We start from the raw sequence: 27,157 nt of genomic DNA, 5'->3' as shown, positions 1-27,157 counted from the left end.
ATTGGGATCATGGGGAAGGAGAACAGTGCCAGACAGGATTGAGAAATACACATCAGCAGCATAGCATAAAAGAGAGCTCTCCCATTCAGTATTTCTATGCCACAAGGGGAAATAAAAAAAAAAAAAAAAAAAAAAAGCAGAGAGATCTATGTTTCATCCTTCTTCCTAGGGCTACACCTACCCTTAAGACTTCAGAATTTGCTATCCATCAGTGACAATGCTTTCCTGGAAGAAGGGGACGCAGAAATGAAAGCTTGTCATTGAAATTGATTGCTTTATAACTTGGAAGGTGTTCATGCTCTCGTGCAATGTAGCGAAAACCACTTCCATCGCTATGTTCACACAACAGCCAGGCACCTCGCTGCACTTTATGAGAAGACGCCATGTCATTGTCATGACCCCTAGCCAAATTGGTAGCTTCTGTTATCACCCTGCTCTTCCCTTGATATTGGTTATGTTCATAGATAGTGATCTGTGGATCGTGTAAATTTTCAGTAATCAACATCAGGGAAGAGATCTTGTCATTCATCTCTTTACCAACAAAGCTATGCTCTCCCTCCTCAAATACCAGTAACCGGCCTGTATAGTTCAAGTGTTCATAAGCCACCCAAGGCTGTCCAATTACTTTCACTGAGGAGATACAGTCATTCCAATCTACATCTTTCAGATTGGCAACGTTTCTGGTGAGTTCTTTGGAGTACCCCTGGAAGTTGGTGTTCTCATAAATGATGATTTTCCCCATCTCAGCAGTGTTTCTGTAATTTAGATTTCTTGCTGTAGAAGTTCAATGACAGCCTGCAGAAAAGGAAAACAGAAAACAAACAACACTTGTAAGAAGCCTTTCCACAAAAGACACAATGGAGAGGAAACAAGAAGAATGGGACAATTAGGACAGTTTTAGCAAAGAATGAATAAAACAGCTGTTGGATGAAACTGAGGGCAAGATGTAGAAATTCGAATTTGGAAGAAAAAATCGGGGGGTGGGAGGAGAGATTGCTAATACCTTTCCTACCACAGCTGCCAGAACCTTGGATGCCAGAAGGTATCTCAGAAGGTTACCCAGGATAAGGATGTTGGCCTCAGAAAAGCACTATCCAGCCCTAGCAGGATCCTCTTTTCTGACCATATCACCCTTTGATGCTGAGTTTTTGAGACATTCTTTTGTTTTAGCTTCTTTGTCTCTTACAACGAGTCTTTCAATTCATGACTGACACTGCATTTGAGAATTACTTTAGAAATAGGTGTGGGCTGTTTTGACAGCATTTCACAACTCACAATACTGTATGTAAAAAACATACAATGTATGTAGTGAGGCATTCAATTAATTTCTAAATGAAAGTGAAATTTGTTGGTTGCTAGAACACTATTATATGACTTTAATGACTTTGATAATATTTAACAACTTATCTATCAGTACTACTACTGCTAGTAATAATAACATTATTATTAAATAAACTAGTTAATTTCTGACAACATACAGATTCTAGTCCCAACATTCTCTTGTTAAATATTTTATTTCACCCCTTGGAATTTCTGTAGCAACATCTCCTTCCAAGCCCTCCCTTTACTAGGTATGGTTATCCTGTAGTGCTCTTCTCATTACCTGAGGGGTGCATCGAGCTTCTGTAAATGACAGACATCAGATCCATACATACAGGTTGTAGCTCTCATCCCAAACTAAAACATCTTCAACTTAATTTCATAGTAGCCACCCAAGAAGCCATTTAAAGTTTTCACATAAAAAAGTATGCATCTCACCTCAATGCCAGCTTATCAGATGTGGAGAGTTGTTGGCACTTCCTCCAGTCCGGCACTTTCAGTCGCAAAAGAAAATTCACCTAGATTTATAGCTCGCACAGAAGTATTGCGAAACACCCCAACAGAAGTGAGAAGTATTTGATATCACCCTCAAGGATCAGGATTCTTGTTAAACCTAGTGAACCTATTTTGTTTTTCTATTCTACTTCCTGCTCTGCTTCAAAAGTCCTTTGATCAGCAACCACCTTGATAAAATTTAGTCTCTTGATTCTTGTTTTTCTTTACTCTCTAGAAGTCAACCAGATCACAATAATAAAAGCACATCAAACATTTTGTGATGGATAGACTGTAGAAATTCTTTCTTGCTGCATTTTACATTTTTGCTTACTTGTGAAGTGAGTCTAATATACAGTAGTCTTCCAAAGGGTTTCCATGTGACATATTTTGATAGCAAAAATATTACTATTTAAGATAGTAGAGGTCTTGCTAAGAAATTTGCAATAACTAAAACAGTATTTTTTGATTAAAAGCTAGCAGTCTGTGATTGTTTCCAATCCCCACTTCTCAGCTAAGCTCATACTGGATATGCCACTCTTACAGGCTCCACCAAGAGCCATCTCCATATTGTCACAATTGTGAACTCCTCAAGTACCTTGTTACCTGCCATCTCCCCCATGCATGGGTACATGCCTTGTTAACATGTAAGTTAACTTCTGGAATCCATCCATCCCAAGGATGTAGACCTAGCTTTGTTTGCATTAGAATGATTTTTTCTCCTTACCTCTTCCTTTTCTTTGAAATAGCATAGTCAGGTCTCTGCAGTCACCTGGCAAAGAACAGGGGTATAGGGGGAGTTGCTGTCTGAATGTGCTTTCAATACAATCATAGTTTAAAAAAAGCTTCTCTCTGACCTGTCCTACCTTGGACTTGCATTATTACTCACTTGGAGTCCCTATATTCTCTGACAATATTCAGGTGACAGAGGTGGCAGTTGAATAGCTTGCTTTAAACTCACTTTCCCCCTACCCTTCTGCATAGCCTTTTGAGAAGTCACAGGGATGCAGAGCTAGTAAAGCAGAAGGAGGCAGCTCTGGCAGAGCTCCAGTAGGAACATTTTTACTTATTTTTTGAATTGCAGTTTTACTCTGAGACATGATTTCACATATGTTAATTGGTTAGCATGCTGACAAGCTATGCTACTGTGGAAGGAAACAAGGAGATTGTTGCTAGTTCAAGAGCAATCCAGATCTTGCAAATATCCACAGCAGTGAAAAACAGAAGACTGTTTTTCCAGAAAATCCATCTGAGAATTTTGAAATCTAGTAATAGACTGATAAATTACAATGATGGTGTAAATATATGTATTTATATATATATATAAAATATTAAAAAAAAAAAAAAGAGAGAGAGAGAAAAAAAAACACACTGCAATAGTGGTAAAATAAAATGAGTAAGTGTTTAGTTTCACTGAAAGATTTAGGATGATGTTTAAGTGACCCCTACTACCAGGTAGCATATTGCTGGAGAAAATGGGAAGCTGAGGCAGGGAGAGAGTTCACATCCACCAAAAGAAGACGGCCACTAGCCTCACCCAAACCCTCCTGCTGCATCTCTTTTGTTACTGCTTGTCTGAGCCAATGGTGTGCCAAACTCACCGAACTAAAGTAGCACAAAAATGTGGGGTTTTATTTGCTTGGTAGATTTGGTTGTTTTGTTTGTTTGTTTTTTGTTTACTTTGGTTTGGTTTTCCACATGGTTCATTACTTTGCTATTCTGCAGAGGTTGGAAGCAGAGCAGTAGGAATGTACATTCTGGGCTTTGGAGGAAAGCAGCAAGACCTCAGCTTCTCACAGCATCTAGTTGCACAATCAGCTTTACTGTGCTTTACTGCAATTTTGCCAAATCGCACCATTTCTTGTGCTGCAATGATCTCTCCCTGCTGAACTCATTCCTGATGGAAAGTGGAAGTTCCCACTCCTCTCTAGCCACCCTCTCACTCCTCTCCTGCCACTCTTATTTCATGCCAAAGAGCAGGGGGTTGAGGTAATTGTTGGGCTTCTCCATAAGTTTAACTAGCACTTCATTTAAAAAAAATAAAAAATAAATAAAACAATCCACAATCAAAAAACAGGGGTTAGGGGTGGGAAGGAATTTTCTACTGTTCCAGAAAGTTACCAGGCCCATGGAGGACCCAACTTGCCAGTCTTTCGCCAATCCTGCTCAGCACAGCCTGCATGACACTCATGAGAGGATTTCACCCCCTCTCCTCTCCACCTGTGGCTCCTTATCACCCCTGGCAGGATGACTGTATGGTTCAGGGGATTTCAGAGCAGTTGAGATGTGGTATTTCCTGCTAGGATATCTTCTATTTAAAAAACAAAAGTCACCTTCTATATATTTTCTATATATATATTCTATATATTTTCTATTCTGAATGCAACTGCACAAAAATTACTTGTAAACAGGAAAAGAACATTTGGTTAGCCTTATTCCTCTTTGAAATCAAAAAGTATTTTATATGGAAAGTATCACAGAAACAGGAAAATCTCCACCATCAGCTAATACAAATTGAGATGTGCCAACGCTTTCAGCAAGATACTCAGAAGAGGATCTGAGAATCTACTCAAAGGCTCAGACAGCAAGAAAATCATCCGAGCACCCTCTCAAGTGCCCAATTTTAATACAACTACAGTTTGAGTGGGAACCAAAAGTGATCAAGGCCACTCATGGAGTCCACATTTACAAAATTTAGATGCTGGGGGGGATTAAGTAACAAGGGACAGTACTTAAGATTACTGAGGTACAGTAATTCACAGTAGCAGAAAGGAAGCTTGAGTTTTTAACTTTGTCAGGAGGACGTGGGCTCACTGGAAGGAGAAGCCAAAATGCCAGGAATTGGATTTGAAGAAAGCTACATTTCTTCAGTTTTCCTTTCACATTTCCATTTGTCATGGAAACATTAAGATTGACCTGAGTGGAGAATGAAAGGGTCGGTCTGTGAGTAGAAGGACCAAAAGAAATGCGTAGCAGGAGCTTTACTGTAAGTGTGGCAGGTATTGGCAGCACCTAGATCAATGTCATCAAGCACATCAACATGAAGCTTCTCAGGAAATTCAGATTAGAAGACAGAACAAACAAGGGACAACCTAAAACAAAGGGATGGCCTCCACCAAGACTAAAGAAAAGGATGATCTACAGCATCAAGTCATTGTGGGAAGATAAAGAACAGGGGTGGAGCCATAAAACAGCTACAAAAGGAGACAAAAACGGTAAATCCTAGTGACTGGCAGAGGTAGACAGAAAAAAAACAATATCACTGTCAGCTTCAAAAGCATACAGAAGATGCATCCAAAACTAAGGGGCACTAACTTAAGGAGAATCCTGGAGACATGAAACCAGCATCTTTTATGCTCCATGTCATCACGAGTAGCACAAACACAAAAACTGGGACAAATTTATCTTGGTGATTCTGCAGCTGAAGCAATTGGACCACGTAAAAACAGTCATTTCATATTAAAACTAAATCAGCCTTCCCCTCCTATGCCACTTTCCACTGAATTTCATGTCATATGCTTTATGCTACTGTGTAGCAACATTACGTGTTCCGTTTTCAGCTAGAAGGGAAATTAGCTGAAACCAATCCAGCCTGCCCCTGGGGCTGGGTTGGTTTCTGCTGATTTGCACTTGTTAAGTGAGTCTGAACATAAAAGCACGCCAGCATCACATCTTACTGGTGCGCTCCAAGATGAAAACTCTGCACTGGGATCTGACCTTCAGCAGCTGGAGAACACAAAGGTCAGCTCCTCCAGCAGCAAACCAGCTTTATTTAGAAACTCCAGGTAAAAAAACTAATCCTGGAGCTCTGCAAGCCTCAAATCAACATCCTGGAAGCTCAGTTCTGTCTGAGGAAGAGGAAGGTTTTCCCAAATATCATTGTGAACCTATGGCTTTTCTTGTTCTGTTGATGATCTGTTATTTCTTCAAGTCCTCCCCTTTCTGTCTCTTCATCCCTCTGAGAAGAGACATGAGGAACTGATAGCCCAGGGCACTCATCTCCAGCCCCCATCCCTCTCTTTCCTGCTCCCTGTTCAGCAGTTCCTGCTGTCTGTCCTCTTAGCAGCAGCTGAACTCCTTCCTATCTGGCTGGGCCTGCAGCCTAGCCAGCAGAGGCTGAAGGAAGAAAACTGTAGCACATGCAGCAAACGTTTTTTACACATTGACAACCTTTTTATTATTATTATTTACCCTATGATATATTTTACATTTGAAACTGCTTATCAGGGACTGCTGTATTATCCTACAAGCAATTGCTTCCATGGTAAATTTAAAAAAAAAAAACACACCACCCTGGGCTGAAAAGATGATTAAGGTATCTGGCATTTCTGGCATTAATATAAAGGAAAGCATTGTGCAAATTCCTCAGAGTAATATACACTATCAATATTTATTGACACCTCTCCCTCAGATATACCTTGTCATAAACAAGGTGTTTCACAAAGGTACAAGCCAATCCTGCTCTCCATGCATGATTATACTGATCTAAGTACACACATTAATTCATTTGATGATTTCCGCGCTCAGAGTCTGCTAGACAAAGTCCAGGGACCTGACCTGCTGTCAACCTTCACTGCACCTCAGCACTCCTCTACACACAGCCACTCATCCTCATTTCTCAGGAAATGTGCAGCCTCCCTTTCCTTTCCAAAACACTCTGCCTTGTTACTTCTCCCTCAGACAAGGCCAACTGAAGCACAACAGCCACAGATTGCTCCCAGATGTTCTCCCAGGGGTCTAGGTTGGACTGGCTCCTCCAGACTCACCTGGAGACATGAAAGGCCACCATGAGGGCTCCCACCTCACCTGACACGAGTACAGGTTGGACAGACCCTCTGTGAAATCATGTGCTGGTTACTTGAGAGCATCAAGGTTGGCCACTCTGCCCCTGAGGATTTCCCTCACCACCTCCCCCACTGCCCAGAACAGCTACACCAGGAATGCAGGGCAGGCTCAGTGGGAAACAGGCACAAGCCGCTTCCTTGCAGGCCATGAAGCGCCCCTCCTTCCTCACGCCTCAGCACTGCAGGCATGTAATTGTCCCCAGCAGTTCAACACCAGCTAATAAAATGAACCCACTGCAAGCTCTTATGTATACCGTCAGACACCAAGGGGATGTACACTGACAGTTCCTCAGTTTGGATAAAACAGACAGAAGTCCCTGCCAGGGCCCTACTACATCCTGGTTCTCAATCCTGCCTGCTGCTTCTATTCCAGGCCTCACCAGTACTTGGTCACTGGTCAGGTTAGCACCAAGACTTGGGTCCATGAGAGTTTAAGAGAGCGAAGAAGAACCAAGGGCCCCACTCACTGCCAGACAAGACTGAGATTAGGTATATCCAAATTCATACATTCACTATCACTGATAGGTTCATTTCTGAATGAGCATAAGCCAAAAATTTACTTAAGCCAAAAAGCAAGATGCTGAACCCGCACTCTTTATTGACAAAAGTGGAGCAGCTGCTGATGTTAACATCATGCAAGAGAAGCAGGATGCCCCAACATGCAGAGGCATCAATCCAAAGAAAGACCTAAAGACCACATTTTTTAGACCTTATTTTACCAAACATATATAACTAGTAATTTCTAAAGTATTTTGAAGAATATAGACTAATATTATATTTGGCTCCAAAAAGCACCGCTGTCAAACTTGCATCATAACTCTGTTACGCTGCTGTCACATTGCTGTTATTACAACGCAAAGTATTACTTCATCACTAGCACAAAACAACCCTGCCAAACCACCCAAACATTCCAACATTACAGAAGAGCACTTCAATACTTCCATTTTAGTCAACAAATTCAATATAAAATTTCCACTAACTGGGTGGCCGCATGATATTGGGTTACCTGAAATGGAAGTGACTTGCCAATCAAGTTCCTGACTTATTTTTCAATACCTTTGTACAAGAGAAAAATTAAAACACTAGGTATTTTCAATCATCTGGACTCACATACATTGAAAAATCATTGCCATATTTTATACTTATCTATAAAAAAAGATCACTCACCCTTTAGCAGGCAACCTCCATCCCAGCTACTAGCATCAATATCAACAGCTGTGTTTCAGGTATTGCTGTCACTACTAATTATTTAGAGGGCATTTTACTTTTTTTTGTGCAGAATGTAATGCTCATTTCTTTATGCAATGAGCAAGTTTCAGGATGCTGATCTGGTAGAAAACGTCACAAGCAAAAAGAGCGGATTTGCGGCCTAAGCCACGGTGCCCACCATACGGTAAGAGAAGGGAGAATGAGCACTCAGAAGGGAGGAAAGTTCAGAACAAAAAGGACTGAAATGGCTCAGACTAGGATGAATTTATGCTGTCAGAAAAAATATAAATTTTCTTGTTAGCATGCCTGTATGGTGTTTATTATGTTGCTTGATGCAGGCAACAGGGAGCTCCTAAGTCCCCCACATTCTCTTTGCAGGGCACCAAAGCTGGCAGTGGGGCTTCTTGTGGCACTGAGGAAAATCAACACATGTTACATAAGAAATGTGCTGACAGAAAAGCTTAGCAAAGGATTTCTGCGTACACACTCACAAGCCCATAAATAAAGAAGGTCTTTGTTTCAATGACCATATTCTCCACTGTTATGAGGAAACAAACGAAACGGATTTTCAGACGTTTAGATGTAGAGCTTAGGGATATGGTTTAGTGGAGGGCTGTTAGCGTTAGGTTGGAGGTTGGACTCGATGACCTTGAGGTCTCTTCCAACCTAGAAAATTCTGTGATTCTGTGATCTCGTTTACACTGTGCTTTGTGCACAAGGAAGTAAAAGTCACTGAACATAGTAGAATACCACAAAGGAAGCTAAGAGTTGGAGATTGTTTATTAAATATTATTAAATATTGTTAAACATTGTTAAACATTTACAGTGTGTTTGTGTGCTGGTTTGTTGTTGTTGTTGTTGTTTTGTAATGATTAATAGTAAAACGTTTTATCTTTTTTACTCTCAGTATCTCAATATTGATCTTAATATATTTATCGAATTTGGCAGGAGACTGTGACAAAAATAGAGTTTATTTTTAACAAGTGCATTTTTTTTTTCTCCCAGAGAGTCATTTACAAATACATCAAGACTCATGCATTTCCTTACTTTTATTTCCTCTGTGCTTGGCTTCATCTTCATTGCACTGTTGGAATCTATTTTCTGGTGGATTGAGGGGTGATAAAATAATTTAACGCTAAGCTGTGGATGACATTCATGTAATCTCTTCACAGTGTTGGAAAAGATAAAATGGTAGAAAAACTGAATTAAGCATCATCCACCTCCAGACCCGCTCTTCCTTCTCAGTCCTGCCAGATCTTGCAAAAACATAATGACCAAAAATAAACAGAAGACACAAGACTGACCAATGACTGATCCTTGCTGAACTCGAACTGAGCAACATCATACAAGCCATTTCCAAGAAGAGGGAGTCCTCACCAATGAGCTGTGGAACGTGTAATCATTGCATTTTTGAGCAGCAGATACATCTGCCTGACTAAAAAGGTTTTGAATATCAGCAAAAGTGTTTCTGGACCAGTCATCTCTGCTGATGAATAGAGTAGAATGGGAGAGTTCCACACATACAGCTTGAAAGTGGTCCAGACATCACCAGCAGCCCCAATTATCTAGATTTACTACTACATGTACTCTTCTGCAGGCTGAACAGGCCCAGTGCCCTCAGCCACCCCTCATACGTCTTCCCCTCCAGGCCCTTCACCATCTTTGTCGCCCTCCTCTGGACACTCTCCAACAGTTTAATGTCCTTCTTGGACTGTGGTGCCCAGAACTGCACACAGTATTCAGGGTGAGGCCGCACCAGCGCAGAGCAGAGCGGGACAATCACCTCCCTCGACCAACTAGCGATGCCGTGCTTGATGCACCCCAGGGTACGGTTGGCCCTCCTGGCTGCCAGGGCACACTGCTGGCTCACATTCAGCTTGCTGTCAACCACAACCCCCAGATCCCTCTCTGCAGGGCTGCTCTCCAGTGTCTTGTCACCCAGTCTGTACATATAGCCAGGGTTACCCCGTCCCAGGTGCAAGACCGAGCCATGGGGGCCAGAAAGCCCTGTGGTTGATGGTAACATCAGACTCTTAACGATGAGGCCATCAGGAATGTAAAAGAGTTTAGAGGGAACAAAGAAGGCTGATTCTGGAGACTCCATGCAGTCTTGGGTTTCTTGTTCTCCAGCCATTAAGGCAGGGAAGATTCTGGGTGTTCGCTGTTGTTGTTATAGGCAAAGTTGTTTGATCAATGAAAAGTTGTTTTGAAAAGAACTGCTGTGGGGTGAAGGGTATAAGAGGGGAGCCTGCCCTCAAGATTAAAAAAAAAAAAAAAAGGGGCAACACGATGTGATGAAGTTATGTCATCAATAACGAAGCAGAAAGAAGGAATGAAAAGGAACAGGCTAGTAGAACGGGGACCAGGACGGGAACAGGCACATTGGCCAAACCTATCTTCATGAGGCAATCAAACTCAACAAACCGCTCAGAGAAGCTCATACAGAAAGTCGCTGGAAATGGGCGCACCGGAGCTGGGAAGAAGCTCAAGCTGAGAGAAGCAAACCCGTGCACACAACTGCCCTCGCTGGTAAGCAGCTGCGCATTATGGGGAATCATACATCCTTAGAAACAACGACTGTCCTGGTAACCTTACAGCTTATTCTCCTTCTTCACGTTCAGGCAGTTTATGAGCCTGAAACATTGGACCAAACTGAGGTCAAGGGGTGGCACTCTGCAACTAAAAACGACAAGGTTGCAGCAGGATTGCTCAGCACCCGGCGAGCAGTCTCTGAGGCCTTAAAGAGCCATGTGGGACCACAGTCAGACACGTGTGGTTTGCCAGACAGTGAGGGAGCTGCGGGCTCCTTTACTGATCCGACTGCTACGCCATGGGCCCCTCTGCTGCTACAGCCATCCAAGGCTTTTGCTGTTACGCCCCCTGGTGACCTGGACGTGCCTTTTGACCCAGGCCTATTGGCCTTGGAAAGGAGATGGATACGATTTTCTTCAATCCGGGAAGTACGGGATACATAAGGCCGAAGATCGAGTTGCTTGACAACTTAAAGCAAGACGTATTGTTCAAAAGGAATGGAGAATGGAGACCTGTTGGTAATCAAGAAAAGGAATGGAAAACGGAGACTGTTAAGTCATGGAACTTAAAGGATTGTTTGTTACCTTTCCTAAGTGTACGTATGTACAGGCATACTCGGGTTTAGTATGTAAAAGCAATGTTCTATATGTTTAGAATGTTTGATGTTCATGTGTGTGTTGGTGGACTGTAGACTCCCTGCAAAACCAGCACTGTTTACTTGCCTTTTATACTTTTTATACCTTTTACATATAAATAAATATTAATATAATAATTTGTAATAATAAATATTACAAATATCAGGTTGAGTTGAGACTTCATTTATAACACTGTATTCCCCCTTTGCCAGCGCTCACTAATGTGGACTGAAAAACACTACTTTTACAGCAAAGACTGGAGGAGGGACAATAGCACCCTATTGAACGGATGCTGCATATATCCACTCACTGCATGTGGAGTAAGCTCCACAAACGATGCACTGCAAAGAGGCAAAGCAAATACAGACTGACAAAAGCCTCATGAGTCTGCTTGACAAGATACAGAAGGCAGCAAGGAAAGGGAAGAGCTTTTCTAGTTATTTCCTTCCCAGAATGTTCCCTTCACAGATAAAGGAAAAGACAATAGATTCAATAAATAATTGCTTCAGTTCAAAATGGCAGAGAACAAGACCGCTTTCTGTCCCTGCATTTATTAAACATTCAACTGGGTTTCCATAACATGGTTGCTAACTCGGAATCCACAAACATGAAGGCTTAGGCTAATCTGATGTTCAATACCAGGAAACAAAACACAAAGCACATTTGGCTAAAAAAAGACTCTCCTGTTCACAAAAGGCTTGCATTCAGAAAAGGCATCCAGCATTTTGTTCCTCCCACAAATTTTATCATCAGGTTGTGCTCCTAAGGTTTATTGCCCTGGTCCAAGCAAAAAATACGACAGACAAGGAGCTGTCCTCGAGTCAACGCTAGGTGTCACTTCTGCTTAAGAAATACAGCAGGAAAACAAACAAACAAACAAAAAGATTAAAAAAACTATCTGTTCAGCATCAGATTTTCAGGAGATCACTTAACTACAACTCTTCCTAAGGTCATGGCCAGAGTTCTGAGTTCTAAGGTTCCAAATGTCTGAAATCAGGCATCTAAAGGCATCAGAAAATACCAAAGTTTTGCTACGCTAGGCAAAATGGTGACGGGCAAAAGGTTCTCTCCTTATCTGCTGTGGGAGCAGTGAAACACATGCCTAGGTAAACAAGAGATACGGGGAAGCTGCCAAAGTCTGCTCTGACAAAGTGTCCTTTCGTGCTGGCCCATCTCTTTTGCTGCAGGTGGGGGAGCACTGCTCTGCTTTCTGTTCTTCCACAGCAACGACCTTGCCTGCCAAAAGATTTTTGAGGATCTGAGTCTGACTCAGAGAAGAAAGAGGCACGGTGTTTGTGTTCTGAGCCCTTGAAGCAAGTTGCGACATGTAGGATATTAGAAATAATACCGTAAAAGTGAAAAGATACAGAAGCACAGGGCACAGAGCTAGGGAAAGGGCTCCCCCTGGAGAGAAATAGGCTGTACTAGCACCATCCTATTTAGAAAAGAGATGCTAAAGAAGGGAGTGAAAAGATCGATAAAACTACTGGAGGTTGACCCCAAGACCAATTATTTGCCACGTCACACAGTACTAGAAGTAGGGGACCACAAGAGGTAACAGTCTTAAAACAAAGTAAAATACTTTGCATATCTAAATACGGTTCTTCTGTGCACCCACAGTGCTTTGGAGAGACCAAAACCACCAGCTGGTTTAAAACCTGAAGAGACAGAATAAATTCACCAAAGGCTGTTAAACAAACATCAGAAGTATGTAACTTCTACATCAGGTAGCCTTTAAGCACACGTTCCTGGACAATAGTATCCACTATACGCTTGCCCTTAAGCTCTTTCCATGACTCCTTCCTCAAACTACTAATCCTAGAGCCTTCATTCTTCTAGAGAAGGGTGGCTCCGGGCCCCTCCAGAACTGAAAAGACACAGCACTCACAGACAAAAGCAGGAGGAGCCTGGGATCCAAAATGAGAGCTCAGAGTGCTGTAACTCAAGAAAACCCAGAATCATAACAATGATCAGCAGCTCAAGGGAAAGTATATAATGGCAACAAATCCCCAGCAGTATGGAAGCTGACTGCAGCTAGAGGTATAAGGGATCTCATAGAACAAACTTTCATTTGCTGGTACCTCCTCAGTTGTGTATTCAGGAAGGCCAACACCAAGAGACAGGAGATTCTAGGACTTCTTGCAGCCTTAGGAACCAAATAAATAAAATACTGAGGGAAGAAATACAGAAGAAGCACAGCAAGAAGGTGAAATGACATGTATCGCACCGCCTTTCAACTATACGCCTAGTGCCCTATGAAAGACCTGCTTTGTGCCCTGTGATGCCCATGTAATTGGTAAAGAACAAGGACCTTGCTTGGATTCCTGACGTGCTTTTTGTGGTGGTAAGCCCTACCAGTGCTTCATCTGCTAGAAAAAAAATACAAAAACTAAAGATGGAAATTGTAGAGCAGAGTCGTTTAAGGCCCTCAGGCACCCTGATTTAGCATTCACATTAGGCCTATTGTGAGCAGGCGATTACAGACCTCTGAAGGTTCCTCACTACCTTATCTTTCTGTTAACCTAAAATACTCAGTGCCTGCTACCCACCTCCACTGGACAGCAGGGCTTAGCAAGAGAAGATGTGGATATGGATTAAAACGCAAACTAGGTTTTGTTCCCTCCCACCCATCAAGCCACTTAGAGCCCCACTGTAAATCTGTTTTCTAGGTGGTCAGAGATGTGGTGCTGCAGAGAGCAGACAAAAGGTGTAAACCAGAACGTAGATATCATTCGGCTGCTCTTCTCAGCACAAATACTCTGTTTCCAAAGGGAATTCTTAACAGGACAAGGTTAGACATTATCTGGACAGAGGCAGCTCAACCTTTACTCAGCCCTGGGAGAAAGACAGGCTAGTATCTTGGTGAAGATCTGACCATAGCAAAAGTAGCACAGATACTGTAGAGATTATTTAAGGTGGGAAACATGGTAGGAAGTGAGAACAATTTACACAGGAAAAGAACAAATGCTGACAATGACTCTAGTTGCAGAGGCAGTAGGGGATGCAAAGAACACAAAACACAAGGCCAAGAGAGCAAAATAGAGGGAAACAGACAAGTAACGGAGGAGAAAAGCAGTAATGGCACTTGGGTGAGAAAAAGAAAAGGTAAAACAGTGAGAGTACGAACAGAGAGGATCACATGGGGAAAAAGGCAAAGTACATGAACAACAGGTTCATGTACTTTGCACATGGCACTGTGCTGTACAGCACAGGCACTGATTTTTTTTCCACTGACCAAAGAAGGATAAAAACTTTTTCACTGACCAGAGAATGTTAGAAATCAGTAAAAAGCAAAAGGCACAACTTTGACTATGAGAAGAGTTGGGTATGTGAGCTGGAAGCAGAGGCAGCATTTTCCTTTCTTTCAGATGGCACAAGCAGCAAATTTTTTCACATGCATTAGAGCAATTTCAATATGGTGCATGCATGTTCGGTGCCACAGTGCTGGATGAGATTCAAGGGAACCTAGGGGATCTGAAAACATACAGCCAGAACTGCTCCCTCCACACACACTCTGCTCCTCAATGTTATTGCAGAGAATATAGCACGAGAAACAAGCTTGTAGGGTAGAAGTATGAAGAAACAGGTGCCTGGTGGAGAAGGAAGGATAAGTGCTCCTGGTCTCAACTACTGCAGCGGTCAGGTTCCTCCAAGAAGTGATAAATGTAACAGCTTCCCTCATATCAGATAACAATTAAAAAGAAAAAAAGGTGCTTCACTGACCCCTAAGCCTAAGCAGGGAAATAGTGTTTTTGGTACAGTGAAGCCCTTTTGCAGGCTCACAGAACTGAAGCCTCTGGCCACAGGAAAATGAGGTCCTTTTAAGCTTCATTTGCATGAGCTATTAGTAGAACAAAACCTGAGTTGAAATGCGAGACAAAAATGCAGATCTGTGTTTGGAAATCGAGTGGGCTTGTACCCTCAGAGATATACACTACCCACTTCATGCAGCTTCAACAGAGGCACAGAGAAAGATGTCATTTTGGCAATTTTAATTCTCCCCCCCCCCTCTATTATACAAAATATTTTACAATTAAAAACATTTTCCCCAGCAGAATCATATACAGATATTTATAATTAACAAGATTCAGTACAGACAAGATGGGGAACTTCTGCACAAAGGAAAAACAATGACAGACGATCAAGTGAAAAATTAAAACTTGACCCTTTCCTCACTATATTCTGGGAGATTACATTTAGGCTTTTATTCCTATTGCATTGCCTCAAGTCTGAGCGCTAGGATCTCTTCTTACCCCTACAGGCTAAGGGCCTCCAGCCACGTCCCTAGCACAAGTACGACACACTGCTCTCAAAAGGCCCATGAAGACAGTGAGAAATTAGCATCTGGTTGTACCATGACTTTACTATTACCCCAAAAAGGGAACAGCTGTCCTCAGCTTTTTCTCTAGCAACCCACATATACACACATGCAAGCACATACATGGGGGAAGCATACTGAAAACCCAGAATTTTTCAGCGTTTCACCAAATGGCAATCCCACCCCACCAAAGCAACCAGCCTTCAAGACACGTCCAGCAGGTAGTCTCTGCAGAATGGCTATCGTAATGTCTCAAAGCCACGCTGGTTTACTACTGCAGATGCGCTCTGGCAAGACTTGGTGTTTTCCCACTTTGATCATCTGCCTAGCAGAGCGCCAGTCAGCCTCGGATATGGTAGTGTGAACTGCTCAGAGATGCTCAGGCCACAACAGACAGGTAGGGGAAGTTCCACACTTCAGCACGAAGTCCTTCAAGAAACGGCTGCCATTGGTCTGCCCTACCAGAGCACAGGTGTGTGTGAACCCTAGTGAACGTTTTCTTTCTAGGGAAGGTCACTGCGGGGCTGGGACAAACCTGCACTCACAGGGGAGCCCATCCCAGCGTCACTGCTGGAGGCCAAAAGCCTGAAGCAGTGTGGGAAGATCATGGGCATCAGCTGCCCTGTACAGGTCACTCTGCCCCAGCATGGAGAGGGCCATGCGAAGGGTGCTCCAGATGTTGTCAGACATAGCGCCTTGCTGCCCCCGCGGACCTCGGCTCTTCTGCTGCATGTGCAAAGCCTCTAAGAAGTGCTCCACAGCTTCACTGTCAACATGAGAACATACACACGCTTATTGGAGAAGATGCCACATCTCAAACTCCCCTCCCCATTTGCTTCTAAACTGCTACTTCTTCCCCTCCAAAACAGTTTCACCCTCTTCAGCAGATCTTTCCCCCACTCCAACCCCCTCCACCCGCAGCCCCGAGTTCCCTCTTGTCCCTCTTAACAGAAACTGAAGTCCAGATAGCCCCTAATCCAAGTGGATCTGCCTGACATTTTGTTCTCAGGGCAGATTTCACACAACCTCTGTTTGCCTGTGCCATGGGAAGGCTGCAGATAGCGCAGCACCGCCCTAGTAACCTGCTGCGGTCTCTCTCTGACACACATACACACACTCACAGGGCACAGCAGATCTGCCCATCCTATGCTCACCGGTGGGCACCTAAGTTGATGCAGCTGATGCCCAAGTTGTATCGAGAGCGGATATATCCTGGCTGGATCTCCAGTGCCCGCCGATATGCAGCCACAGCTTCCTCGCTCCGATTCCCATTAGCCAGGGTGGCACCAAGCTTGTTCCATAGAAGATGGTCCTAGAGAAGGGGACAGAGATAAATGGCTGAGACAAACTGGTTCTTTTTAAGCTCCGAGCCAGCCCTCCCTAACCAACGCATCTGCCTCACTCCTCCACTTCGAAAGATGTACCTCTCATATAAACAGCATCTCCACCCATAAACCTCCAGGTACCTCCAGCACCCCCACTCTGCCCTTTCTTACATTGGGGCGCACACTAAGTGCGGCACTGAAGCAATCCACAGCCTTCTCGTATTCGCCACTAAGGTTGAAAAGGACACCCAGGCCACACTGAACATCAGGATCAACAGTTGAGGGGTTGCTGCGCACAGCTGCTAAGAACAGCTCTTTCACCTCCACAAAAAGTGAGCTGCAAAAGCATGGAACAAGGACATTTGTACACGGTAGAGCAAGCTGACCTTGGGTTGCCCGCTAACACCTGCCCGGCCCAATCCCAACCCTCCAAGAAGCCTTTCAGCTGAAAGCTGAAATTGGTACACCCCCAACTCACTCAGACAGCAGAGAACCAAGCACACGCTTGGAATGCCCAAGGTTAGGCCCTGAGGCACTCTCCTCTGGCTCCTTCTCCAGCAGGTGAGCATATGCAGGTTTGTGGCGGAGCCACTCCCGCAAAGTCTCACACGCCTGCTTCTGCAAGGACTCGTTGGTGAAGCTGACCGCTAAAGCCATAAGTGCTGTGAGGTTCCCAGGCTGCAGTTCCAAGCACCTGCAGGTTACAGAAAGATAAGGGACTACAGTATTAAAGCAAAATGGGATATTCTCAGATACAGGAGATAATACCATCAAGGCAGAGCACACAACGCTAGCCACATGGTCCTTGAGGCATCATGCACAAGACAAGAAGTGTGGCTCAGAACACATGCTATAACACTCACTGTCTGAGAGCACTGATTGCCAAGAGCTCCTGTTCATTCTCTGCTTGGGTGGTTCCCAGATATTGCCAGGCCTGGAGGAGACAAAGATGTACTAAGACAGATTTCTTCAGGTCCAGAAAGAAAAAACAAAAAGCCAAAGGCACAGAGATTAAATTCACAGCATTATCCCACACATTTTCAGAGTGAGGCCAAGTATATGCAACTACACACGTTACCTACAGATGCATATGGATTTCCTAGAAAGATGTACACACTTCATGGTCCATATGCTCTCAAAGCCAATAAAACTGGTGTTGTAGTGAAAACAGGTGAATCTCTATCTGGAAAGCTACCATAATGCAACTGCTTGCGATTTTAGCACTTTTAAGTCCCATAATCTCCACATTTAGCTGCTAACTGTGGTCAAACTGCAGAGGAAGAAGGGAAAAGTAGATTTCCAGGTTTCTTAAGAACAAAATAGCATAGCAGCAGTGCTAATAATGAGACCCTCAAGGTATGCAGCTGCATATACTTGTGCAGAGGCCCACTTGCAAGTGATAACTTCGGGGAACTAACCGTAAGACCTGAAAGTAGAACCACTGTTGCTTTGTTGTTTCTTTAACCATGACACTAGAACATCAAAACAAAACTTCAGTTTCCAGGCTGCTGACACATGGAATATTTAAGGCACTAAACCTAAAGTACCTGTTCACTTTATGTTGATAATCACACCCCTTGGTCTTAAATAGGCTGCACAGTTGGCTAGGTTGTCAGCATGAAGTACTTGCTCACTGAACCTAAGTCACACAAAACATACTGCAATGGCCTGCACAAGCCACCACAAGTAAGAGGCAATCTACTGCCTCAAATCTCTAGATTTACAACTAGATCCTACACAGAACTCACCATTCATGCCTGCATTGGGTTCTGAAGTGAGGAAAATAGAGACTGAAAGTAAAGTTGTGATCTGGACCAAGGGAACTGGGATATTTTCCTTCACAGAACAATTGTACAAGTCTATTTGATCACTGCACCACCTGAACTTGATTTCTGCTGTACTTTTTTCCAGAGTCACGGCAGAACAATTTAGAGCAATTTTCAATACAGCTAGCCAGGAAAAGTTCAAGATTTCTACTCCTAAGGTCTCAGCTACTTCTCCATTATACTCAGCCTGCAGCCTCAGAGTATCAGATTCTTAAGGAGTACTAGCAACACACCTTTAAAGCAAAACAGCTTAAAGCAAAAGCAGATCTTCAAAACATCTGCTTACCTTTCACCTACTCCCAGTACCCTAGAAGATCAGATGCCTGTATTCCCAGCAGCCAGAAGAAATCCATTCCAAGAGGACTAACAAACTTGTTATTACAGAATCACAGAATCACAGAATTTCTAGGTTGGAAGAGACCTCAAGATCATCAAGTCCAACCTCTACCTAATGCTAACAATCCCCACTAAACCATATCCCTAAGCTCTACATCTAAACGTCTTTTGAAGACTTCCAGGGATGGTGACTCCACCACTTCCCTGGGCAGCCCGTTACAGTGTCTAACAACCCTTTCAGTGAAGAAGTTCTTCCTAACATCTAACCTAAAACTCCCCTGGCTCAACTTAAGCCCATTCCCCCTCGTCCTGTCACCAGGCACGTGGGAGAACAGGCCAACCCCCACCTCGCTACAGCCTCCCTTGAGGTACCCATAGAGTGCGATAAGGTCGCCCCTGAGCCTCCTCTTCTCCAGGCTGAACAAGCCCAGCTCCCTCAGCCGCTCCTCGTAGGACTTGTTCTCCAGGCCCCTCACCAGCTTCGTCGCCCTTCTCTGCACCCGCTCAAGCACCTCGATGTCCTTCTTGTAGCGAGGGGCCCAATCATATTATATTATAATATATTATTATCCCATCATATACAAATAGTAGGACTTGAATCAGGCACACAAAGTATTCAGCATGCCTAGATCTTTGAGGTAGGCACTCCAGAAATGGTAGTACTGGATGTGCTTGATTCCTCCTCATCCTCCTGAGAATATCTATGTGCTCTACTTCTGGGGAAAGGTACACAGACTTTGATTTCTTGATCCATCCTGCAGAAGCTGAAGTGTTTCATGGAAATAAGTATTCACTGAATTAGCTGCTGGAACATTTTCTTCCGTATAAAAATTATTCTCTGGTCTACAGCTTCTGTGAAGACACTCTTGTCATCTCTGTCCTTTTAGATAACATTTTCTCCTGGCAGATGGAGATCCAAACCAGAATCTGTAGTTTAATGAGCTGCTCTAAATTAGTCTTCAATACGAACATTAAAAGCAATCATCATTACTACCACAAGCATCTCCAGTCCTGAAATGCCAAGACTTCCACAGAAGCAACTTAAAGAGATGAAAGCTCCTTGTCTTGGCTCTGTGTCAGTCTCATGTGATTTTACACAGCTTCAAGCCAGAAGGCTTTGTGCATCTGACTTTAGTTATAAGCCCACAGCCCTCCTTGGGATTCACTTATGTCATAGAATCATTAAGGTTGGAAAAGACTTCAAAGATCATCTGATCCAACCATCTCCCTACCACCAATGTCACCCACTAAACCATGTCCCTATGCACCACGTCCAACCTTTCCTTGAACACCCCTAGGGACGGTGACTCTACCACTTCCCTGGGCAACCTGTCCCAGTGCCTGACTGCTCTTTCTGAAATGTCTCCTAATTTCTAACCTAAACCTTCCCTGGCGCACCTTGAGGTTATTCCCTCTAGTCGTATCACTAGTTACCTGTGAGAAGAGGCTGACCCCCAGCTCCCCACACCTTCCTTTCAGGTAGTTGTAAAGAGATTATCAGCTACATACCCAGAGACAGAGAAAACCAAGATGTTTTCATGCACTCTGCACAGTTCGTAACATGGAAGTGAGCTTTTTACACACACCCTGACACCTCAGAGGGGAAGGCTCCAAGTAGCAGGACACCTAGCCAAGGCCTGTTACCTCTGGTCTCACTCACCTCCATATGATCTGGCTTCTGTTGTACTGCAGCCTCAAAGAGCAAGACAGCATTGGGGAGGTCGCCTTCTGCCAAGCGCTTCCGCCCCTCTTCAAAAGCATCAGGGTGATCTCTCATGGGATTATCTTCTTCAAACTGATAACCCTAGCAGGGAAGAGAAGCAGAGGGCTAATGCCAGGAGACAGGCTTAGGGAGAAAAGCGCTTTCTACAAGACATCACACATCTTGCTGCATCAGAAACATTCCAACTACAGAGTAGCCAGCACCTCAACCCCTCTGCTAGCTTGGAGCAGAACAGTGACCCTTCTTCCTGCCCTCTCTGTCCTGAAAAATTCCTCCAAACCTGGACTACAGCAGACATGGAATAAATCGCAGCAGTGATGATATATCTGGTGTTCGTCTCATCAGATCTGTGTGGGAGTAGGTACTTGCACTTATTACAAGGAATCCCAGCACCAACTGATATTTGATGTTAGACAAGAACTAGACAGCATTTGCAAACCAGAACAAGTATAAACAGTAGGTTTAGCCCCTAGCTGACCTGGGATTAGGGTGCAAGTGACAGCGAATGATTGGTATGAGAAGGAACCCTAAGAACACAAGGTAGACAGTCTGCCAGTTTCCTCAAAGCAGTTCATCACAGTGCTAGGAAACCCTGTTCTCTGTTACCTTGTCATATGAAGAGGAGCTGAGGTCTTCATAATCAGTGAGCCAAGGGTGAGCCTCTGCATCTCTCTTGGCCATCTCCTCCCATTCTGCCTGGAGTTTGTCCCAGAAGTCCACATCTGACTGAAGGAAGGACAGGAAGTGACTAGAGTACAGCTTTTAACTGAGATCTACAGACACCCCAGAGAACACCCTCTTAAGTGTCTCTAGACCTCCTCACAACATGCAAAGTAGAGAGGTAACCCTATCACAGGCTCTCAGACGGTACCCCAGCCCTCCTCCTCCTCCAGCTTTACCTCCACAGCAGTCTTTGCCTGCTCAAATTCCGTATCAAGAGCTGACACGTTCCCAGATCGCGTAAATTGATCCACCCAGGCATCGGATGCCCCCTGGGAGTTTGGAAACAGAAACACACCTTTCTTTTTAGGATTTGGCAAACTCAGTGCACATCCCAAACCAGCAGGAGGGTCTGTGATGACCACTCCTCCCCATCAGCAAGAACTGATGGCCTGGAAAGTAGAGATGAGTTCTTTTGGACACACCCTTCCTCCCAGGCACTACTGAAGATGAGACCGCTCACTCTGCCCAGATACCTTCCCAGCTTCTGGCTAGACTCTGCTCTGAAGAGTCCAAGAGCCCCTCCCTGGCCTCCCCCAGCCTAATCATTAGCAAAGCACTGCTGAAATTTGGACTTGCCATTCTCCCTTGCTCCCAGATTGTGCACTGTGCCAAAGACCTTTCCTCCTTCAGCGCACACATAGCTGGGGCTCCTACCTGCTGCTGCATAAACTCAGCTGCCCATTGCTCTGCCTGATCTTGGTCTCTGTGGGTCACCTTATTAGCTTCGATCGATACCCTCCCATCTCCGATCTGGCGGACAAACTTTAGGAACTGTGGCAGAGAAATGAAACAAGGGTGGAGCTGGGCAGATGCTTTGCCAATAATCCTTCTGTCCATGCCCCCCTCCTTCACCAAGAGGATTTCTCTCCTCAAATTGAGCACAGAAGGCCAGAAAAGGTGGGCAGGAGAGCACTTCAAAGTGATGTTGTAGAAAGGGACAATATCTGGAGGGAACTGGGTTCAACTTTTAGGAAACACGGAAGAAACAGAAGCACTGGACAGCAAGATGCTGTATTTATTTACTGTCTTCCCCCTTCTCAGTTCCCCACACCCTTTATGCATACCAGATATAGTTCCCCACACCCTTTATGCATACCAGATATCTGTCAGCCCCAGTCACAGAACTCCTCACCTCAGAACTGTTGAGCTTGGGATCATCCACTTTAGAAAGAAAATCACTAGCAGTTTTCTTAAGATCATCCTCCGGTTGATACTCCTCATACCTGCAGTAGCAGTAAAAGGGAAAGAGAATAATCTGGTACTGGGTAACAGTGAACTCTCTCTAACAATAGTCCACACAATGGGGCACTAAAGCGTTGAGGGACACAAACCCTCTCCACAGACTCTAGGGTTCGCTGAAGTCATTCAGCACCTTTATTCATCTGGAAAAAAATTCAAATTTACTATCAGGTTAAGTCTGCAAATGACAGTAGTGGAAATGACTGCAGTAGTAGTCTGAAAAACAGTAGTGGAATAAAATGACTACTGTGCCAGCACAATTCCGCAGCACAGTCTGGATTACTTGGCAAGCTCACATGCTATCAAACGTTAGAAGTTTTAGCACCACCAATTACAAGGTCATACATTCAGGAAAAGAGAAAGCAGGTCATTCTCATGGAAGAGAAACAGCATCTTGGAAAAGCAGTGGCTGTGAAAAGGATTGAGGACTCATAGCAACCACGCAATTCAATGTGTTTTTTTTTTCTGGTTTACAGCAGAATAGGACTGGTTCTAGGTGTTACCACTACAGAAAGTCTTGGTGAAGTCATTGAAACTGAGGGCAGTAACTCAGTTACATCCATATTTGCAGAAAGATATCAGGAAAGGCAAAAGCCAGGAGAAAAAGAGAATCCAAATATGCAAAGTCTGTTTTAGCTAAAGATCTAACCAGCTCAAACACTTGCCTTTGTTTTGCTAGCTTACTTGAAAGTATTTGACTGTGGTCCACCATAGCATCTACACAGAGAAGATTTTTAGTAGCAATAGACTGTTCTTTAATCTACCACACAGAAACGCATGAAAATAATGCCTGGAAGGCTGAATCTAAAAATATGCTAAGGAAAAGCTAAATGCTGTTTGCCAAATAGGGAGAACAAAGTGATAGAAGTTTACAGCTAGTAGAGTCTGGCACTTCAGATCTCTAAATCTAAGAAAGTATCTACTGTAGAAAACAAGTTCTGCTTGAGTAGGAGTTATTGAACTCACTCCTGAAATCACATTAAGGAGCTCCGCACTTCACATGAGATTAAGTTAGACTACACAAGCACAGTATTTGCTGGAACTAGAATAAAGGGAAACATCTCTTAAAAGATTCAGTGTCCAAGCATCATTTTCTCCCTTCTCTGAAACCAAAGGTTGGAGAACATCAGTCTAGGTACATGACTGCAAAGCATTCAAACCATAGCAGATTTCTTATCACCTATCCAGACTTAAACCACCCAGGTGCCCAACAGCAGTAACTAGTCTTGAAAATAGAGACGCACCATTTATCTGCCAATGACTGGTCTTCTGACTCCCCAAGCCACAGTTTTTCTTCTGACTGCTCTAGGTATTCTTCTGCCCACTTGGCAGGGGACACAGACAGCGGATCTGCATAAAACACCAGTACAAGGAAAGAATAGTAAGACAGGCAGAACTTCACTAAGAATAAAGTCAGATTTTGCTCTCTCTACTTTACACCAGGTTATCTAACACATACAGGAAAGCTCTCCTCGAAGAAAGATTGCTGATGTTTGTTTCTAACTGTTTTGATCTAAAATATACAAAATAATCAAGCCTTAGGTTCAGACCATCTATTAATACAAACGCTTCTGTGGTGGCAACATCAATCTTCTATTTCAATTTCACAACTTAACCAGCTGCTCCATGTGGGATATTATGTAGGTCAAGGAAATCAGCAACGCATTACAAGTCTCTGTCAAAACTACAACTTACAAAGCACTAGCTCTTCATCTGAACTCTCTCAGACCGTGGCATGTGTTGATTTATATTCCCAGGAATACAAAGAGGGACGGTCAGTGAGTGGGACTGTCTGACTCTCTACAGTGTCACCCATAGGGAACAGAATAGGATCTAGTTAAATCTTGCTCGTAATTTCCAGGTGAAGTCATAGATGGTCACAGGATCATACCCAAGCCCAAGCTCTATGCACAAATACGAGATGGCTTTTCAGATAAACTACTACCTTGCTTAGAACAGACAGCTTATCCTCTGGTCCCAAAAACATTCACGTTTCACTTTTCCAACTTGCAAAATATCCACTTTCATTCTAAAACATTCCCCTTTCCCCCCAAACTAAGAAAAAATATTTGGCCAAAGCACTCTAAACAGTTTTTACCTTAGTACCAAAGGCAAACCTAGCCTTAACAAAGTGAATTAAGAGTATATGTAAGCAAGAAGCAGTACCAGACCATCTCCACAAGTTGCATCAGTTGAATCACAATAATTTTCATAAAAGCAATTTGAATAGCCTGATTCTCTCAAGTTCTCCAAGTAACCCGAACTAGAAATAAAAGAGCCTTACACCTGAAGAAAAGCTTCCACACCACTTTATGAACAATTTAGCTAATCCATTCCAAAGCAGCTTTTTTTTTTTTTTTTGCCTCCCTGTTAAAGCCACTCCCGTAAACACTGACTGCTGGTCCCAAAGCATTATTCCAGTCTCACATTCAGTAACTCTGCATGTGACTGGACAACATCTCAACGATAATTTCCAGAGCAGCCCTTCACCTGTCACTTCAGCAATGAACTCCTGCGACCAGTCAGTCTCATTGTAATCTGAAGAGACATCACCAGCATTATCTGCTGCAGCCAAGAATTCCTGGGTCCAGTTTTCAGACAGTGCCAAGGCTGCCACACCTGGAGCTAGAAGAAAAACACAAGTGAAGATGGGAGAACTCGAAGACGTTATTTAAGTGTCCCACGCTCCTTCAGATAACCCGCATCACCTCTGATCAGGTCCTTTTCTCTTTGTTAGAATAAAGAGACTTGTAGATTCAACTTGGAAGGAATCTCTGGAGGTTGTTAAGTGTTCGCAGAGTGGGTTACCACCAAAGTTGCTCGGGACAGCGAACAGGTAGCTTCTGAACTTCTCCAAGGTTAGAGATTCCCCAGCTTCCCTAAGTACCTGCTCCAATGCTCAACTGCCCACCAAGGGAAGACATGTTTCATCATATCTAGCCAGTTATCATTGCTGCAAGTCATGCCTTTTGCCTCTCATCCTTTTGCTGTCTATCACCACAAAGATCCAGCTATTGTTGCTGAAGACAACAACTAGATCCATCCCTCCCCCCCAAAAGAGACTTCTCTTCCAGGGAGCCACCCTGCTAAGAGTTTAACTGCAACACCATGATCTTTTCCAGTAACCACGTACTCCAGCTGCCCTTACCTCGCTGAGGGGCCTGTCGGAAGCTTGACTGCTCAATCTCCTGCATCTCAGCCAGCAGATCGTCCATCTTAAAGGTCTGCGGCGCGCGGGACAGTAAAGGGGCATTCTGCTCTTGCAGGAACTCTCCAACCAGCTACCAAAGACAGTGATCAGGATTAATGAACACAGCTTAAAGAGAAACAGGCAGAGCTATGGAGGATGAGAAGGGACTTAATGGAAGAATAAAAGCAGGTAAGGGGAAAAAAGGTCTAAGCGTTGAGGAGGAAAGTAGTAAGGAGATGGATGCGTTGGCCCATTCTTACCTCATCTTCAGAGGCTACTCCCAGGGGTTTGGATACCTAAAGGGAACAGTGGACAATTATCCCAACACCTTTGATCCCATACCCCTCCATGCACTCTGTGAGCTGGCCAGTTCCCACCCTCCTTTCCCCTGAGATTAGCCTCGCTGGCTGCCTGTTTATGTGGCAACTCGGGGAGCAGGAATATCCCGACCGACATTGCCCAACCTCCCCCCTCCCTGCCACAGCGAGGCCACCAGCTCCATCCCCGCATCCCCTCGACCCCCCCCCCCCAAAGCACCGTCCCCCCTTTGCCCCCCCCAGACCCCGACACTCACGGCAGCCGCCCCGGGAGCCCCGTGTGGCCAGGCCAGGGCTCCCTGCAGCCCTTCCTGCCGCAGGGCCTTGTCCTGCGTGAAGTGCCCGGCCAGCTGCAGCAAGGGGTTGGAGCCGCCGCACTCCGCTTCCACCAGCTCCCTCATGGCCATGGCGCCGGACGGGGACCCCCCCTTCCTCCTCCTCCTCCTCCTCCGGGCTGCACCTGGCCCAGGGGGGCGACAGCGACAACGGGGGCGGGCGTCGGACGGGACGGGACGGGACGGGACGGGCCCGGCCGCCCCTTTCCTGCCGTCGTCCAGGCGCGCGCGCGCGCGCGCGTCCCCGCCGCCCGCCCCGCGCGCTCCCCCGGCACCGCGCCGCGCGCGCGCGCGCGCCCCCCCCCCCCCGGCAGCGCGCGCGCGCGCGCCCCGCCGGCGCCCTTACCTGCCGCGCAGCGCTCGCGAGGCTGGCGGGAGGGGGCGGGGCCAGCGCTTAAAGGCGCAGCGTCCCCGGCCCAGCGCCTTAAAGGGACCCGGAACTTTGTGTGTTTACACCAAGCATGCTGTCTCCCATAAAATTAATGTGCTAGAAATAAAGCGTTTTCAGGCCCAAAATCCCACCTTCTTCTTTTCAAAATGAATATTTTCTTCTGCAGCGTCCCCTCCTGCCTTCCCAAACGCAGCTCATCCATCCAAAAGCTGCTGTCTGGTGCTGGTTCGGGCACTGCTCCTTGGCACTAAGTCTTTGTGACTGCTCTCCTCGTGGCTTTGAAATGCATGTGACATCCACAGCCAGGTCTGGCTCAACAGGAGCAAATCTCCAAAGTGATAGAGCCAGAAATCCGACACCAACACCAAATATGTTTGAGGAACTTTATTTGGGGTTATATGT

General features: G+C 44.7%; 2 protein-coding genes across 7 annotated transcripts; both read right to left on the bottom strand.

The window, feature by feature from the left end:
- Positions 1 to 208: 208 nt before the first annotated feature.
- Positions 209 to 742, bottom strand: LOC311216114 (epidermal differentiation-specific protein-like; the record flags this gene model as incomplete). The annotated part of the gene is made up of 1 exon (XM_084297660.1): positions 209 to 742. The coding sequence occupies one exon, from the start codon at positions 740 to 742 to the stop codon at positions 209 to 211; it is 534 nt and encodes a 177-aa protein (XP_084153786.1).
- Positions 743 to 15,009: 14,267 nt separating this feature from the next.
- PEX5 (peroxisomal biogenesis factor 5) lies at positions 15,010 to 26,625 on the bottom strand. 6 transcript variants are annotated; one of them, XM_084291048.1, is made up of 16 exons: positions 26,287 to 26,584; positions 25,973 to 26,008; positions 25,671 to 25,803; positions 25,013 to 25,147; positions 23,767 to 23,872; positions 22,416 to 22,506; positions 21,938 to 22,054; positions 21,460 to 21,552; positions 21,167 to 21,286; positions 20,498 to 20,641; positions 17,539 to 17,609; positions 17,154 to 17,369; positions 16,847 to 17,012; positions 16,505 to 16,662; positions 15,886 to 16,116; positions 15,010 to 15,808 (listed from the first exon to the last, which is right to left on the bottom strand). In XM_084291048.1, the coding sequence occupies exons 1-15, from the start codon at positions 26,434 to 26,436 to the stop codon at positions 15,915 to 15,917; spliced, it is 1,938 nt and encodes a 645-aa protein (XP_084147174.1). In that variant the 5' UTR covers positions 26,437 to 26,584; the 3' UTR covers positions 15,010 to 15,808; positions 15,886 to 15,914. The 6 variants fall into 6 exon arrangements, with proteins under 6 accessions (XP_084147174.1, XP_084147173.1, XP_084147175.1 ...); XM_084291047.1 differs by having other exon boundaries at positions 15,896 to 16,116; XM_084291049.1 differs by having other exon boundaries at positions 15,010 to 15,803; positions 15,896 to 16,116.
- Positions 26,626 to 27,157: the final 532 nt, after the last annotated feature.

Source organism: Netta rufina, assembly GCF_964035555.1.
Source record: "Netta rufina genome assembly, chromosome: 1".
In the NCBI taxonomy this organism is placed as follows: domain Eukaryota; kingdom Metazoa; phylum Chordata; class Aves; order Anseriformes; family Anatidae; genus Netta; species Netta rufina.
Note: the sequence above shows the minus strand (reverse complement) of the source record. Positions and strands in the feature narration are given on the sequence as shown.

Excerpts from the sequence above, each read along its gene's own strand:
- PEX5 (XM_084291052.1), bottom strand. The coding sequence starts at position 26,436 with ATGGCCATGAGGGAGCTGGTGGAAGCGGAGTGCGGCGGCTCCAACCCC. Across the intron at positions 25,804-25,972 it reads GAGTAGCCTCTGAAGATGAG|CTGGTTGGAGAGTTCCTGCA; the intron begins GTAAGAATGGGC and ends TGTCTTTGGTAG. Across the intron at positions 21,287-21,459 it reads AGGCAAAGACTGCTGTGGAG|TCAGATGTGGACTTCTGGGA; the intron begins GTAAAGCTGGAG and ends TCCTTCCTTCAG.